General features: G+C 40.0%; 1 protein-coding gene across 2 annotated transcripts; it reads right to left on the minus strand.

Moving 5' to 3' along the window:
* Positions 1 to 718: 718 nt before the first annotated feature.
* Positions 719 to 17,095, minus strand: LOC111672112 (cationic amino acid transporter 3-like). 2 transcript variants are annotated; one of them, XM_023429409.2, is made up of 12 exons: positions 16,969 to 17,095; positions 7,990 to 8,621; positions 7,642 to 7,803; positions 6,874 to 7,057; positions 6,661 to 6,776; positions 5,788 to 6,010; positions 5,562 to 5,701; positions 5,067 to 5,169; positions 4,522 to 4,751; positions 4,168 to 4,334; positions 3,812 to 3,920; positions 719 to 3,719 (listed from the first exon to the last, which is right to left on the minus strand). In XM_023429409.2, exons 2-12 carry the CDS (start codon positions 8,354 to 8,356, stop codon positions 3,565 to 3,567), a joined length of 1,956 nt encoding a protein of 651 aa, XP_023285177.1. In that variant the 5' UTR covers positions 8,357 to 8,621; positions 16,969 to 17,095; the 3' UTR covers positions 719 to 3,564. The 2 variants fall into 2 exon arrangements, with proteins under 2 accessions (XP_023285177.1, XP_023285178.1); XM_023429410.2 differs by lacking the exon at positions 16,969 to 17,095 and adding an exon at positions 15,955 to 16,045.
* Between the last annotated feature and the right edge of the window lie 623 nt (positions 17,096 to 17,718).

Here is a 17,718-nt window from a genome sequence, read left to right on the forward strand (position 1 = left end):
ACATTTGACTGTCTTGACTAAAAAAATGATGTCATTTTGGAGGCAGGTATTTCCAAGACATGTTAATTATTTTGATTGGGATGAGTGATGAAGTGTTGTGCTGCTCAGTAAAAACAGATTGCTCTTAAGTGTTTAGGGAAATGTACGGAAGAGGATTAGGGCCACATGTGAATTTTTTTTTTTTTTGAATTCTGATTTCAATCCCAGAATTTCGAGTTTAATGTCAGAATTCTACAAAAAAAACAAAAAAACATTTACGTGTGGCCCTAATGTGGAAAAATGTTATTTTTTTTATCCTCTTCTGTAGAAATGCAATTGGAAAGTCACCTGAGAAAACAGTTTTGTATTTTTAGGTGTTAAAATTGTGGCCTATTCCTGAAAAAAAACATAAAAATGTTAAATCTTAAACCACTCATTGACAACATAAAACAGAGATGGGATGCAGATAAATGTGTATAGGAAATAATGTAAGTATTTAATTAGTTTTAGGCTCATGGTTGCAGGATTTGCTGGAAGTTGCAAAGATAGTGAAACAGCCCAAAGGTAAAGTCATGCTGTAACTTGCATAGATTACATTCTTAACATAATTTAGTTCGTCACTGGTGACTCATTGCTAAACCAGTAAAAGGTGGTGTCTACAACAGCCTGTGGCATTCAGCTCAGTGAGAAAATGCCGCCATCTTTCTTTAAAAAAAAAAAAGTGGTGGATAAAACACCATAAGCATGAATCATGTTTTATTAAAAAAGAAAAAAGAAAAAAAACAAACACTGAAAATACAGTTAATTTTATACATGACAGCCATATGTACAGGATATAAAACAGAAAGACAAAAATAGATCATTGCTGTTAATGAGAAAGCATTGATTGGGGAGATGATCACATTGATATTTGAAAGGCACAAGGGCTGTGTACAAAGAGCTCTGTGCGGCATGAGTCACAGCCACGTCACATAATGTTATAATGACAAATTCACCCTTCATCATTGACTGGCATTCAAGAAAACATAACAGTTTTACACTGAAATCTGCAGAGAAAGTCTTGAGAGTAGCTCATGAACTTTGCTTAAATAGCCTGAGACACAGTCAGACTCAGGTATTTTACCAGCCCCAGTGCCTTTCTCAGGCAGAATAGTTTGTTTTATAGGCACCAGATCGTAGATTCACATCATCTAGAAACGCTGGCTGAATCCAAATCTTCCCTTAGTGCACTTCTCAATAGTGAAGATGTTTAGGTACATCTTTTTAATGCAGAAATGCTTCAATATTGCCTCCATCAGGACCATTTTTATCTGAAAAGGGACTTGGATTTCAGCAGCATCAAGTGTCAAATGAAATGCCTTCAAGTGTAATTTACAAAGACCACCTCTTACCAAATTATACTTAAAGTCATTGTATAATTTACAGCATTATACAAATAAAGATATAGTTTTAAACAAATACTGTACACTCTACAGTAAAGCACTTTTCTAGACAAACAAAAACTGCTATTAACAATAAGTTAACATAATGAGTCCAGAGGATTGGGGGGTAAAAACATTTAAAATTACACAATTTAGAGACCAACTTTAAGTGGTCATTATTTGTTTCCAAAGCGTAGTTCATTTGGTCAGGAAAGAAAGAAAATATTACAATTCAATCATTTGGTGAACCAAAACATTTGCAACAAAGAAGGGAAAAAAAACAAAAAAACAAAACAAAACAAAACAAAAAAAACAACAATATTGTGGAAGCAACAGGACAAAAAGACCAAAAAAAACAACAACTCTAAAACCTGTACAGTTAACGATTAAAATACATGAATAGCTAATTCGAATATTGAGATGATATGAAAAAGGCAAAACAAAAAACAAAGCTATCCCAAACAAACAATACTATAAACACTTAAATATTAACAGTTCTATCAGAAAAAGTAAATACAGTAGTAAAAATAAAAGTGATGGGAGCTCAACAGACAAAGCTGCCAAGAACAAGTTTCAATTGAAACTAAACAAGAACCTTTGTGAAAAAACCCCGAGCCTTTTCACAAGGAAGTAAAACAAAAATACAGTTGATATTTTAGTGGTGATGAAAGACAGACCCTTGTTTAGAAACAAACCCCCAGCTCCCAGACTGAAGTGGATATGACAGTTGAAGAAACTAGTCATTGTGTATTAACTGATTTTTTTAAAACACCCTGTTCCTTGACCTATTAGAAGAAAACAATGCAATTAATGTACCTCCTAAATATAAATCTATCCTCAGATCTGCAGAAATATCTGGCTACAGCTATTAAAAGCATTTGAAATAGACAGATAGTATATGGATGTAATCTAGAATGACCAAATAAACTATATGGATGATTTAAATTCATACATATAAATTTCCATGTCCAGCAGGGCCGTTTTGGAATAACAGTTGGATGGGGTTTACAATACAGTGAATACCAGACAGTATAGTAGATATGAGATTTCATTTGCTGCATTTACTTCAGTTTATGGATTTCAAGGCTTTATGGCTCAGGAAGTAGTTTGTTGCCTGTTTTGGCCTCAACAAAATCCTTTTAGTAACCTGGTTCTGGTTGAAACAAAGGCCACAAATACCATTTCAGCAGAGTCTACATGTGAGATAAAAACATAACATAATTAATTAAAAGAGACTCATTTCATACTATTTTAAGATTATACTGTACGCATACTTTATGGCTGTTCTCTAGGAGCATGGGGGCAAAAGGGCAATAGTGTATTTAAAATTGGTCCAATCTGCAAAGCATGTACTTCAGCCTTAGACACCGAACTGCGCAGCGTAGACGACGCCAACATCAACCATGTGCTACTGACCTAACTGCACTGAGGCCCTGACTGACACTGTAAACCACACAGCTTCAGTGCTACCCTGTTGACACACAAACAAACAGGCTGGTGCAATAAACAAAGACCAATGAACTAGACATGCCGACTGTACTTCACCAGAAGCAACTCATTATCTCTGCCACTTTGTGGTGTTGGTCCGTATGATAATCATGTTTCTTAAAACAGCTTGAAGTTTAGCTCACTGATCCAAATGTCTTGACCTTTGTAAAGTCACTGGTTTAAGTCATAATTTTTTAGTGATGTACACAGTAGTACTTTTTCATCCCTAATGGCCGGGTGGCTCCTCACAGCCACACCGATATAATAACAGAGGGGAAGCATTGACGAAATACAGCTCAAGAGTAACATTTTTCCAGTTAACGGCTTCAGATAACAAAAAACAAAACAGAAATTCATGAATCTGTTAGTTCGGTCCATTGATAGCATGTGTTATAGGCAGGTAAATATCTCCAGAGGGCTAAGGCTAAGTACAAACAGACAGATTAAAACCGACACATGGGCCAAAAAATGGCTTTGTCACAGTGTCTAGCCATCAAGTTAATCAGCCTCCAAATCAGAGGTAAGATGTGTGTGGCGTTTTCTTGCCTCTCCTCCCTTTAAACCCAGGCCTGTGTTCCAGGCTGCCTACACTGCAGCATTTGGCTGCCAGTACAACCAGACTGCCAAAATGAGTGTAGATGCTCTGCAACATTTCCCAGGTCTATGTCACTCTGTATCAGGGGCTGCTGCCTGCTTCCACGTCACTGTCGTCAGGAGCGCCCTTGTAAATCGGGCTCTTGCTCTGCAGGGCGGGCTCATATTTGCGTGGTGATGACCTGTTGGCAGCTTCACTGCTGTTCTTAATACCATACAAGAAGTAGATGGCAAAACCTATAGGTGAGGAGAGAGGCAATGAGAAGTTACTAACCAGTTGCATGAATGTGTAGCACAAGTAATGAAAACAGAACTATGTTCAAACGTACCGATAATCATCCAAACAGTGAAGCGGCACCATGTACCCCAGTCCAGCTGCATCATGAGGTAGATGTTGACGAAAACACTGAAGAGGGGCAACCAGGGAAGAAGAGGGACCTTGAGAGGACAGAGACAAAGTCAGCATAATTATATTTCAAATTTGACCTGGTTCTTCTCTGGGTAGCAGAGACAGAGAGAGAACATGGTGTGCCAAAATGACATTGCAAATAAGAAGTGGATATCTTAGCCTCTCTTCCAAATCAGTGTCATAGTTGCTGATGCAACAGTGTGGTTTTCCCAAAACAAAGACAAAACAAAGAAATCTCTTCTCTGCAACGCAAAAGCTTGTGCTCCCTGGGCTTACCTTGAAGGTGAGAGCCTCTTTGCTCTCAGGCTGCCTGCAGATGATGATGAGGCAGACGACACACAGTAGAGTCAAAATAACACAGGGCACCACGACACCTGCGTGCCCGGACAGCAGCTCTGTCAGGTAGTTGGCCAGGATAACACACAGTATGGTGATGAGAACCGCTACAAATAGAGGCGCAGAGAAAGTTAGTTATACCAGTTGCAGCTGCATATTACTATATATACACAGTCAGGTCCAAAAGTCGGGTAGACTTTTGGCTCCAAATGTATGTATGTATATATATTATTCTCATTAGCTGACAGGAGTCAGCACAAGCTCTACCTTTAGCCTCCTCCTTGACATACTTACAAATAATAGCAGTGGTAGCGTAAACGATGTTCCCAGATGTCTGCGTTGGGGTTTTTCCACTCGGGCAGAAGAGCAGTTTGACGGTAAAGGTTTCTCTGAGCGGCCTCTCCTCCGTCTCCATGCCGTACTCATCACTACTGTCTACTCCACTTACAGCCACCTTCTCCCCCTCCACCTGCTCCATCAGCTTCTCCATCTGGCTGGATGAAGCCAGGGAGCCTGGCTGGTACCTGTGAAGGAAGGAAGGTGTGTCAATTAAAAATAAATGTACAGTGGCTTAACTGAAAAATCACCACTATAGCTAGAAACATTGGCTGTGTACAAATATGAGCTCTCATAAAAATTTATAAAAACATTTCTGTGCAACATTCTTTTTCCCAGTTAAGTCCAGTACTAATGTGAATGAGAGCTAGTGTGAAGCATCTGTGACCCCTTGTGTTTTAGCTGCATACACACTATGATATAACTATGCTTTTGAACTGGTACTTGGCAGTGGCATTAGTACAGCAGCTGCTAGATGGGCTGTGTTGGTAGAGAGTGCTTACCTGAGGATGAGGACGCAGATGGCCACTAAAGAGTATGCTAGCAGAGTTCCAATAGACATGAGGTCAACCAGAGCAGCCAGGTCAAACAGGAAGGCCATGAGAGCTGTAAGGAGAGATGAAACAAGATTTTCTGTAATTTATAGTGTAACCCATGTCTCACAGTCAGAAAGAGGAAGAAAGTAATGCTTCAATAGTTCAGACTGCCCACAATGAAAGTATGGACAAAAAAAAAACAAAACATTGGAAGTTTCTGGGGTTTTCACAGACTTTTTCTGAAGGGTTAAGTGTTATTGATCTTGAACGGACAAGCTGTCAGAGAGAGCTGAAGCAGGAGACAGAGCTGTGACCCTGGAAAACTATAAACAACCACCCTCGACAGACTTGACAGCACGGGATAGACACAGCAAAAACAGTCTGTCGGCCAAAAGCAGTGAGTAAGCATGACCGGAAAGATAGAGATAAACACACTCAAAAAAGTGAAAAATGTGAGCTTACCTGCAACAATACCAGAAGCGATGGTAGCCAGGAGAGGGGTCTTTGTGCGAGTGTTCATCCTGGACAGAACACGGAACAGCAGCCCATCCTCAGCCATGGCATAGATAACTCGAGGCATGGGAAACATAGAGCCAAGGAGACTGAGACAAGAGCAACAGTTTTTGTGTTAGATTTACAGAGATATGCAAAGGAACACATCATGACAAGAAAAAATGTCCTTCCTTACCTGGTGGACAGAGCACAGAGAGAGCCCACAGCCACAATGTATCTGGCGGGAGCCCAGCCCACGTGGCTGAAGGCCTCAGGCAGAGGACTCTGGGTGTTCAGCTCGTAGTATGGCATCATCAGGGTCAGAGCGGCAGACACACCAAAGTAAGCGAAAAAACAGATCAGCAATGAGGCCACGATGCCAATAGGTATGGATCGCATGGGGTTCTTTGCTTCTTCGCCTGAAGGGGAAAAAAAAGAAGAAAAAAAAAAAGATTACTTGATGGTCAGACAACCAAGATTTTATACTTGTTCAAAGGTCATAAATCACATTAATGCATTGCAGTTTTCACAGCACCTGAAAAATATTGAGAGTCTTGACACACTCTCACTTCAGGCTACGTAACATGGCCATTCAATATGGGCAACAGGTGCTGCGTCAGCCCAGCACTGTTCAAATATGATGTGGAAATACCCCTGCTCGATTTACGTAATACCTAATGAGAACCCATTATCAAAAGCAGTTTTGACTCTTGTGTGTGCTATCCAAACATTTGTGCCCATGTGCACAAGTATTTGTGGAAACATTCCCACTGATAACAGGTGTCGCATAAAAAGCTCAGCAACAAACAATAAATAAGCCACAAAACAACCCCAACATCCTGATTTTCTGCATGCGCGTGATTGATCATAATCTTAAAGGCCACGATCATGTTGTACAAACAAAGACTCGTTTATATATCGTTTATCATAATGATCTACACAGGTGTCAGTTTTTTTTGCAAAGAGTGGGAAGCAACTGGAAATACCTAGGCAAGAATTTTACTGTCTGTCCACTGTTTATAGTGACACTTTTGTTTCTCATGAAAATATATATTAAAAGAAAACTCACTTGTTGTGGCGATGCAGTCAAAGCCCACAAACGCATAGAAGCAGGTGGCAGCACCAGACAGAACTCCAGTGAGGCCAAATGGAGCAAAACCACCCTCGCCAAATTCCTCCTCAACTCTGAAGTGGCAGTAGAAGAGACACGCAGTTTGTTTCATGGCCAGGAATAACAATCAAACACAGAAGAAGGAGTAAAACTTTGATTTTAAATACTGACGGAAACGGCTTGCTGCTGTTGGTGCGGTTTCTAAAGCCGATGTAGTCGTCTTCCGTCAGATTCCAGTTGGCTGCGTCCCCCTTCACAAAGCCAGAGATGATGACGAAGCCCAGAACCACCAGGTTGATGCCTGTGAAGATCTTATTCACCAGCGCCGACTCGCTCACGCCAAACGCCAGAAGTCCTGCAGGCAGAAAGTTCAAGAGGAGAGGAAGAGAGAATTCATATTTCAACTCCAATAACAACATGTCCTGCTATGTGGGTGGATGTTTTCGTACTTCATCACTTCCAACGTACCATCAGTCAGCAACACCAATCCATCAATTATTTCCTCATAACACTGCTGTTGGCATGCCACACTAGCTGCAGCTTTACTGTGACAACTGTTCAGGCTGATATGCAAAGTTTTTTTTAATGATATGCCAACAATGGCTATGTTTGCATGGACTGCAATAATCAATCGGATGCCCCAGTTTTATATAAGTGGATTTAATTTAGGCAGTTTCACTGGGTTTCTATTCACAGCAATCAAATCAGTGGTTCCCAACCTTTTTGGCTTATGACTAATTAAAGTTAAGCAATGTGAGTTTACCAACCCTTTGTCACATTGTCACAGGGTGCGTTTGTCTGTGAGGAGGGAGCAGGTCAACCAAAAAAAAAGATTTCTGAATAAGAAATACATCTTTTAAAATCTCTCTTTTCCTTTGTATTAATCATGTTATATCCACCAGGTTTGGGAATCACTGAAGAAGACAGGGGATAACTCACCAGTGAGCAGGAGGACCAGGATGAGGGCAAATAGGTCGGGGTACTCTGCCAGCACGCCCCCAGGCACCTTCATTGCCATGGAGGCTTTAAAGAAGCCAGAGATCTTTTGTTCAACCAGGCTGTCAAAGGTTGAGCTCCATGCCCTGGCCACACTGGCCGTACCTAAAAAGAAAGGACAGAAATGAAGGTGTGTCAACAATGTGGTGACCGGATATGACTCGTCCTTTCCATTGTTCTCTTTATTCTTACTGGGGATGTTAGCACAGTTAAAACTGTATTAAACGGATCATTTCTGTTGCTACATGAAAAGTACTGTAATACCTCCACTGACACTTTAGACAAGCTCACCTATCACATAGGAGAGGATGAGATTCCATCCTGTGATGAAGGCCCAGATTTCTCCAACGGTCACATAGCTGTAAAGGTATGCAGAACCCGTCTTGGGGACACGGGCGCCAAATTCAGCATAGCACAGGCCGGCCAACATGGAGGACAGAGCGGCAATGAGGAAGCAGAGGACAATAGCGGGTCCTGCCTTCTCTCGGGCGACCTCGCCAGCGAGAACGTAGACACCGGCACCAAGTGTGGAGCCCACCCCCAAGGCAATTAGGTCCAGGGTGGACAGGCAGCGGGCGAATCTGGTCTCTTCACCAGAGCAGTCTAATGCCCGGCGACGTAGCAGAGTTTTGCCAAAGTTGGACAGCCTGCTGGCCATATTTGCTGTGACTGTGTGTGGGCGCTGAAGCAGGCTATGTGTCTTAAATCCTTCTAGTGTGGGTGTGTGAATGACGCAGCTTAAACAGAACAGGTGTGAGTAGACTGAGAGTAGAAGTACTTTGGGCAGATGGGGTTTGTAAACCAAGTACTTGTTTATTATTGTTCCACTGGTGTAGGTGTGTTCACACTTAGGTTTACTCAAGCAGACAGAACAGGAAGTGGAAGGTCTTTGGTCACAGTATTTTGTAGCAGCAGATTAGGACCTGTGAAGAAACAAGAAAACAAGGCCTCAAAACAGAGAACTATTCAGTAATTGCCAAAGCTTACATTTCTCAAAGCTCTGTGTTTGGCACTGCACAGAGAGATTATTCTATCCTTTCTTTCCAACAGTGAACTTTTTCCAGGGAAAGGTGTTCAAACTGCAGGGAAACTGTGGCAGGGATTTAAAGAATAAACAAAAACAAACACTGAAATGCTCACAGAAATCGTAAATTGTAGGACGTGTTCTCTGCGACCTGGGCTGTACAAATAAACTCTACAACTTTGTAGCATAAGTTGTAGAGTTTATTTGTGTAGTCTGATATCACATACAATGTCTCAGCAGGTTTTAGATAAATTTCACGTGAACACAGGTGGCACCAGAGATGTTGGAAACTTTCCTGGAATATTGTTCTCCTCTTCACCAAAAAAGAGAATCAATCAGTTGGCAGGTTTGGAGAGACAATAAAAAAAAAAATTAAAAAAAAACGCATTTCACTACATGAGAACCTGTATAAATACCAGTTACACAACTTCCAGGAATTCATACCTCACCCTCTTACGGCCTAGTAACACATCATGACACGCAGTGGGGCACAGAGAGACCCCATGAGGAAAGAAAGCCTAAAGCTATTCTACCAGGCTTGAATCTAATCTTAATTTTGCCTTGACAAATAAACTCGTCAAAATGCACAGCCCTATAAAAACAAAAGAACACCTAGCATAATTCCCAACCACTCCCTTACTGCGAGAGAGGGCACTCTACAAACTGTTTTGCTTTTTTAGCAAATACAGGCTGACAGAGAGAAGCCTGGGAAAGTCAGAGGCTGTGAAGAGACGATATGGTTGAATTCTGCAAACTAATATCAACAAGGGGAGATGGGGACAGCATGAACCAGCAGCTCGATAAAGTGAACCAGCTGCACTGGGAGAAGGTTGATACACAGATAAAATAAAACTGACCCTTACCCTGTATAAAAACTACAACATGTCAAATAACCAACTATTTCTCCCCGAAGTAGCATTAACTTGTGTTGATGTGTTAATCGTCACTGTTGCTTAATCAAAATGCAGTACATAGTTCCAAAGATTATTGATCAATTCATTGTCAATGATCTGAAGCCGCAGGTTTAGAGAACACACAGACAAAACCCATCCTCAAGGACGACAGCAACGTGATTTACGTCAATAGTAATGAGCTTGTCAAGTTCAGCAAAGGTTTAAATGATAATGATTACATCAGTTTCTGCAAAACACATGTGCACAAACATATAGACACATGAGAACAGGTCATACTAGGCCAAGGACGCGTAGCAAAGCAAATCTGACCTGACAGGTACACTGTTTTTCTATCTGACGTTGGAGGTTTAGGTTCCTGGACGGAGAGTGTGTATCGAATGATGCTGCAATGTGACGGCAAAAGGCCACAGCACAACCAGAGAGGCATAAAATGTGGACCAGTCAAAGTGACCAAGTTATTTTAAGCAATTGGCTCTATGATATTAAACTATCCATCAATACTTCCACATTTGGATTTGTTAGAGGTAATATGGAAAGTTTTAATCTGTAAACCTCGTTACATAAGATTTCTTCTTTTCTTTTTTTTACCTCAAGCTGTGGGGTTTGACTACAAAAATCCTGGCATTTAAACAGGTCAGGCCAGTGGGTTTACTCTACCTTCATGAAATGCTAAACCAAGATTTTGATGCAACTTCGTCTGTTATGCAGCTGCTCCCGCTGAGATTAACACCCATGAAAATAGACTGTGTACACCTCTTTATGTACTGTAAACCTAGTTTTATAAATAATTAACTTTCCAGAGTAAGTCACTTCTGACAGAAAGCAGGAGCCAGAACTCGTCATGCTAATGTCATGGATATATTTGGGTTTTTTTTTTTTAAGGGAGGATTAAAATTAAGTTGAAAATGTTACTGAATAAAGTTGACTTCATAACTTTTGGACTTTCAGTTGTCTGAAAAGCTACAGTACAAAGCTTTGTAATGTAAGGTAATGTTGCAATTGATTGTTATTTGAGGTAATACACTTGTTAGTACATGCAGGCAAAGCCATGCTTGTAATGTCAAGGGCGAGGCAAGTTTAGCTTATCTGTAAATGCTACACTAGTTTTATTACTACTACACTACCATTGTCATGACTAACCATTAACAGTTTAGGTAAAAAGACCATGACAATGGTTGACTTACAATCGTGTGTCATAAAATAAGTCCACTATCCTGCAAAGTGGAAAATACATAAGAATCAGCTTTTTAGCAATCAAAAGATTTAACTCAGAACGACTAGTATCTATGTCTTCAATCCTCAAACTAACACTTTGGAGCAATTTTTAGAAAAACAAAAAACAAAACAAACATTCATCTCTATTCTTATGCCTCACTACATAAATTCAGTACCCTGAATTTATCTCAGCATGAAGTTGTATTCCTCTTGAAACTTGTAAAAGTGCAAAGGATTAGCTTTGCCGGGAGGCTTAAGGTCAGGATTTGGGGCGGAGTCTAAGGCAATGTTGCACAGTGTCTGGGGCTATTAATGCAATGACACCCGATTCCTTGGTGTGAATGCTGAGAAGGCAGACGGACATTTCAGGCCTATCAGTCACTTCACCAGTCAGGCAGCAAAGAGAAGATGTGAAACACTAAACCAGCAACACAGACCAGGCCGACTGTGTGGATGTGCGAGTGTGGCTGTCTACTTGGATCAGAGGTTGGGGGAAAATGCCCTTTCAAACTTATTACAAGTGGGAAACTAAAGATGAGGGGGCAAAGAGTATCGTTTGCAAGACTACTTTTACTTTTCAAAGAGCCTGTTTTCTGTTGTGCTGTTTTTCTCCATCCTCGTGTCTAGTTAAAGCCAAAGTTAAAAGTACTGCTTCAAGCAGAACATGACAATATCCCTTTTCCATTTCAGGGATTTAATGAAGCATAATTTAACATGAAGCAGTTATCACCAGTTCAGCCTATGTTAGCCTTCTATTGTGTTTCTCGTTAGAAAAATTAAATTTCATCCGTGCTCAGGGAGGTGACACCAATTCCAGATCCAGGTACTTTCAGACGGTGGTGAAAGATGGAGCTGGAATCAGGTTTAAGATATGAAAAGTACTGAATGGAAACTGCAGTAAAATTGGATATGGCACACAACAGTGTCAGGAAAACCAAGATTATTAAAAAAAAAAAAAAAAAAAAAAAAAGGTTTATCAAAAGACAACAACATGCACAGCGAGTGATATGCAAAATACAAAGTGGCTGTTTTGGGTTACTAACCAGCTTGTATTTCTGAAGCTTCCTCATTTGTAAAAGAGAATAGCAAAGAAACATCTAACACCACAACCTTGAAGCAAAAGGTTCACAAGTTCAGTTTATACAAAGTTTCAGGTCACAAAGTATTTCAGGCAACTTAAAAAAAACGAGAAAAAAAGTCATTCAGCTGTACATTATGTTATGGTCTCATTTTGGACTGTTCTTTTTCATAGCACACAGGATACAAGCGCTCACAATGTTTCAGTACAATAACAATATTCTATTAATACCATAAAGGCAACATAACCTATTTATCAAAGCACTTCTAGTCTTAGCATTTCAAAAGAGAATATCCTGCCTAGTACAGTTAAGTGTTGAAAGAAGAAGACAAACACTGTCAAACAATGAAATAAAAAAAACACCGAGCACTCAACAACTGCAACAATAAACATTTAGTCCTCTGAAGACTGATGGGAAACTGGTACATGGTGGAAATGCTCCCGCTCCCCACTTGGTGTGACATTCCAGTAGCATTTTCCACTTGCACACCAGGAACTGAGATCTGAGAGTGTCAATGTCGTGTCAATAAACATTTATTACTAAACTACTGTGCCCAGCTGGCTGTGATCTCCTCGGGGGTTCGCCCAACACCGCACATACATTCGTCAAGTAGGACAAAAGTGCAACTGAAACTGTGCAAGTAAAACACCAAAAGAACTCAACGTTAGGTCTATTCTTAACTAAAGATGTAAAGGAATATTAATTTTTTTGGAAAATGTCTATGGGAATTTTTCTTTCAAAATAAGATTGTCTTTCTTTCCTAGTTGTGGCACAGTTCCCAACTTAAAGTTAGAAAAATGCTGACCAGATTGCTGTATGACCTCACTTAAGGGTGGTCTCATTAAAGCGATGCTAGAGGCACCTTAACGTCAGTCGATGTCTCTGTCACATCAACTGCCTGCTAATCTTTTCCTTGTGGTTTTCACGCGGGTGCTCATTTTGCACAGAGGTGTAGCTCACAAGTGTTCCGTCTGCAAACTCCACTACGTAACTACACACACACACCCACATGAAAGGACTAGTGCACTACCTGCAGCCATTTTCTGTTCCTGTTATTAAAAATGAATGCACAACTTTAAACAGGAAGAAAAGGTTAAGTGTAAAAAAGGGAGATAAGTTGATTTCTGTTTTGCCGTCTCTTACTATCTTACTACCATCTTTACCAACAACACAACCAGAGTATATTCAAATTTTAAACATGTGACTAAAGAGCTCTTTATTTTAGAGGACTATGACCAACAACTTGGGCCAAAAAGTGCTCCGGTTACAACAGGCTTCAGGGATAATGGTCCTGCTGCTTGACTTAGCATTGCTCCCAACTGCTGCCATAGACTCTAAGAGGATTATTTGGAGAAGTAACAAACCTGCTAACCTCATTATAGCTTGGTGCTGCTTCTTGTTCTGTACATATAAACACATGGGTTTGTTTTGACTGCCACTGTTGACAACAACCACAACAACAACAATGCAGCTCTCATGTTCTATAACCAGACCAGTGACATTATATCTCCTATAGGTCACTGTCAAATCTCTAATTATCCATCACTAAATGGAAACTGGAATTATTATTAAAATTCTGCAAAAAAAAAAAAATCCTGATATTATTCTCAAATGTATTGATGTGAGGGACAAAGGAATTTTTGTACCTGCTGCTATTTATCCCAGACATAATCAACTTTTGTTTCAAGAGTAAAAACTGAAACTCTTCCCTTAAATAAGGATGATCCTAACTGACCTCAACTCACCTGGCTGTGCACTGCAACAAATATTTTCCCATATATAGATATATCTAAATATTTACGTGTACATAGCATTTATACATATATATTTGTGTGTACCAAAATAAATATTCAAATCCAAATACGCCCTTACCTAAAAGGAATTTTGTATGTTATTGTTTGTTGTGTCCAAAGGTGTGTGGAAATACTGTTTCAAGTGTAGATTCACTGAAAGCCTTTATCTGCTTATCCCTAATATTAATAATGTAACTGCTGAAAGGTGTAAATGTAACCTTGCATTAATCTGCAAGGAACACTGTATCATGTCTCACCATAAAGTGAGAGTCAGTGAATCATTCTTCAGGCATCAACAACATAATGGTTTTCTGGGTTTTTTCAGTTATGTACAGTAAGTTTTGTGAGTCATAAATATGCGTTTGTATGTTTAAAGACTACTGCAGTTCAACACTGACGCTGTGTGTGTTTTGTTAATGTACGTGTATGAACTTGTGCGCAAGTATGAGTGGGCAGACCGACCACTGTGATCGAACCGAACGACCCTTTAAGTCACCTGGCCGGATGCCACTGCTCTTGCCAAGAAACTGCTCTCGCTGTGAAATGGAATGTGACAAACTAAGAATCTGCTCACTTTCCCATGACCAATGCCAACACTACTGTAACACTAACAGCAACAGCTACCAGAACAGAGGTATACATTATATGGAGAGGACAACCAGTCATCAGCTTTGTCTTGGTGTACATACAATTATCACTATAACACAGGGCACAAAAGATGAGGCCACATATGCAGAAAAACTTGATAACAGTTTTACTTGCAATTATTTAATTACACAATGTAATTATGTCAAGCAATTACACTCTAATTTGAAAAAGTGACTAATTTGAAACCAGGTTGCCCCATATGCCACTCCCAAATATCTATGACGGTCCGTGCGAAAATGTACCATGATCATATCAGCCCTAAGATGTAGAGTGGTGATTAAGGGTTTGCTGCACATCCCTCCTGTTCTGACACACACACAAAGTTTCTGTTTACTAACAAGAAATGGTCTGCCATCCCTATCAGTAATTCAAATAGATGGGAATATTCAAGAGGATGTTACAATTTCAGTATAAGAGACCTCCTCCTCCTCCACCTATAAAACATTATATTGTTAAGGCAGATTCATCCACTTGGTTATGGCTGATGCAATAATGTACTGAGGACAAATCAATTAAAAAAAGTCAATACTATTCATGCTATGAAACTGACACTACTCCTGGTTAATTGTATTTCTGGTGTAATGGTCACAATATTTAGAGAATTAATTGGCCATGTATTTCCTGGAGTATTTGTTTGACTATACAACATAATGTAATGTAAAACTACAATTCACAGATTTTTTTTCTGCGCAACTGTCTAAAACTCAAAAGATATTCAGTCTATTATCATGTATGAAGAATGCTTCAGTGAAGACATATTTGCCATTTTTCTTAGTACATTAATAAAAATGTGATTATTCAATTATCAAAATAGTTGCAGATTTTTTTTCTGTCAATTGACTAAGCAATTCATAGACCGGCTGTTGCAGCTCTATGAATAAAGCAACAGATTTCAACTGTATTAAAATTACCATAAAGTCGAATGAACACCTCTCAAAAACTACTATTACAACCTCCAACCATAAAGACAGGATTTATTGCAGGGTTTTTGTATAAGATTGTATAATTATAATTTTTTGTACCTGAAAACCTGGCAACTGGGCGTATATGTGCACTCCCCTCTGAGTGTGTTTTAACGTGTGCAAAATGTAAATACCATGGAGAATCTGAGTCTGCTGCTCTTGTCCAACTTGTCAATAGTAAAGACATTAACAATTTCTGGCTGTAACAGCCAAAGACAAAACTTGACGAACCTAGCTTCACAGTTAAGGTTTTGTCCTCTGTCGACCTGGGTTGTAATTACTGCAATGCAAGCCAGGATTTAAGAAAGTAACTAACGTGGCATTTGTCTACCTGGTTAGTCCAACAACCTTTCTACTCCAGCTAGCAGGTTTAAGGCACATTGCACACTCCGTATATCTACTTTTGTGTTACCCACGAGAATTTCACTGCATTTTTTAAATTGTGGAATAAGCGTTCAACCGGCTGATGCAACTGAAGCATGGGTGACACCCTGAATGCACAGCATGCTAGTGGACATTACCCGGAAGGATAACTCACTTTGACGACCGCCGCGCTTGTTGGAAGTCAAGGTTAATATAAAAGTTAAATTAATCGACAGTTGAAAAAATATCCTTACTCACAAGCAGTGTCAACCGTACTGGGTGATGCTCAGCTGTCCATCTGTCAGGGACAACTACACCAGCCAGCTACGTGGCTCAGATCGGCTCTCGCGTGGTGCTAATGTTGCCTTCAGATTTATCGGAAATATGTAATCACCAATTGTGTGTCACGACATAACCAAGCGACAGTCATCAGTATTTTATACTGCTTACATTATGAACAATATCAATAGATGATGTAATGGCTGTATTTAAACCTAATGTTGCACCAGTAGTTAGTGTTGTAGCTTTAAATACCACACACACTCGTAGTAGTTAACCTACTGCTGCGGGTTTTAATGCATCAGTCTTTTCAGTTGCAGAGTACTTATGTGTGTGCTTGATATGAACACATGCACAATTAATACATGCAATTAAATCGATTTCTTTTGAAACACGCTATTTTGCTTGAGGAAAATTAATTTAACTATTATAATTAATGGCGTTTTACGGAGGTCTTTGAAAGCAGCACTACGGTCATCCCACGCCTTGGTAGCTCTCCTTATGCTAGCCGGCTAGGATCAAAACAATGAATGGAAACCTCCGGTGATAACACGGAACGTGTACAGTCATGTGTTCAAAAAATAAGAAAATGGTTTAAACGTTTTCCCATAATGGCCACCTCTCATCAAGTTATCCGTTTCTACTATTTATTTCCGTGTGCGCGGTCGGCTAAATCATTTGATTCCCCGCTCAAAAGACAAATTAAGTCGCCTCAGTCAACTACACCGAATAAACGGAAAATGTGAGTAAAACGTTCCGATAGATACATTGCTATTTTATCTTTTACCATAAAACACCTGGTGGATATGAGGGACGTTATGTTCTTTTAAAGAAATATTGCGCCAACACAACTGACAACACACGAGGAGGATTGCATCAGTCCACTTTCTACGACCAGGTGAGTACACGTTACAACCGGAAAAAGCTTTCGTTACAACACGACATAGATAAAGAAAATTATTTGTTGTATCAATGAAAGATGAAGTGAATTACCTTTATAGTCTTCTTGTTGACAATAGTGAAAGGAGACAGACAAAAAGACAGGAAAGCTGTTGCCGTCGTCGCTGATGAAATATCCCGCTCGGTCGCGCGTGTGTGCGGAGTTTTATCAGCCGCGAGGGGCGGGGATGTGTATAAACAAACTGACGCAAGCGGAGGTGGAGCTCTCCACTCATGAATGGAAGGATGAGGCGTAAGAGTCTTTAGGTTTCTGATAAGGCTGTAGTAATATATACAGTAGTCAATATAAAAGAGAGCTTGGACGACAAAGAGAAAGATAAAACTAAAATGTGAATGCGCGCAAAACAACGCGTGCTGTGCGTGTGTGTATGTGTGTGTGTTTTCCCGTAGTAGAAATGACCATAAATGGACAGTCAGCGTCAGCGTCCCCCACCCCCCCCACTGTGAAAGCTATGTATGGGACCTGGCTCCAGCTTCTATTCTATATCCGCTCTTGCTTTGTCCCTGCAGATTAAAAGAGCAGGAGGGAAAAACTAAACGTTTTCTTTCATGTGTATATGCACCCAGTGACCTGAGCATGCTGAAGGGTCAGTGGTGGTGTCCAAACAATTTGATTTTCAAAATTGTATTCTTGTGTCACCCACTGACTGAGGCCTCACCATCCAAAATCTCATCCAAAATCTGGCCTGTGATGGAAGAAGCGCTCAGATCTTTTACTTAAAAAGTAATAATACTAATACCACACTGTAAAAATACCACATTGCAAGCAAAAGTCTTATGTTG

Source organism: Seriola lalandi, unplaced genomic scaffold (genome assembly GCF_002814215.2).
Source record: "Seriola lalandi dorsalis isolate HSWRI2012SDOR001 ecotype SW California unplaced genomic scaffold, Sedor1 jcf7180002054893, whole genome shotgun sequence".
Classification (NCBI taxonomy): Eukaryota; Metazoa; Chordata; class Actinopteri; order Carangiformes; family Carangidae; genus Seriola; species Seriola lalandi.

Excerpts from the sequence above, each read along its gene's own strand:
- LOC111672112 (XM_023429409.2), bottom strand. The coding sequence starts at position 8,356 with ATGGCCAGCAGGCTGTCCAACTTTGGCAAAACTCTGCTACGTCGCCGG. Across the intron at positions 7,804-7,989 it reads CATCCTCTCCTATGTGATAG|GTACGGCCAGTGTGGCCAGG; the intron begins GTGAGCTTGTCT and ends CTTTCTTTTTAG. Across the intron at positions 5,170-5,561 it reads CGCTTCTGGTATTGTTGCAG|CTCTCATGGCCTTCCTGTTT; the intron begins GTAAGCTCACAT and ends CTCTCCTTACAG.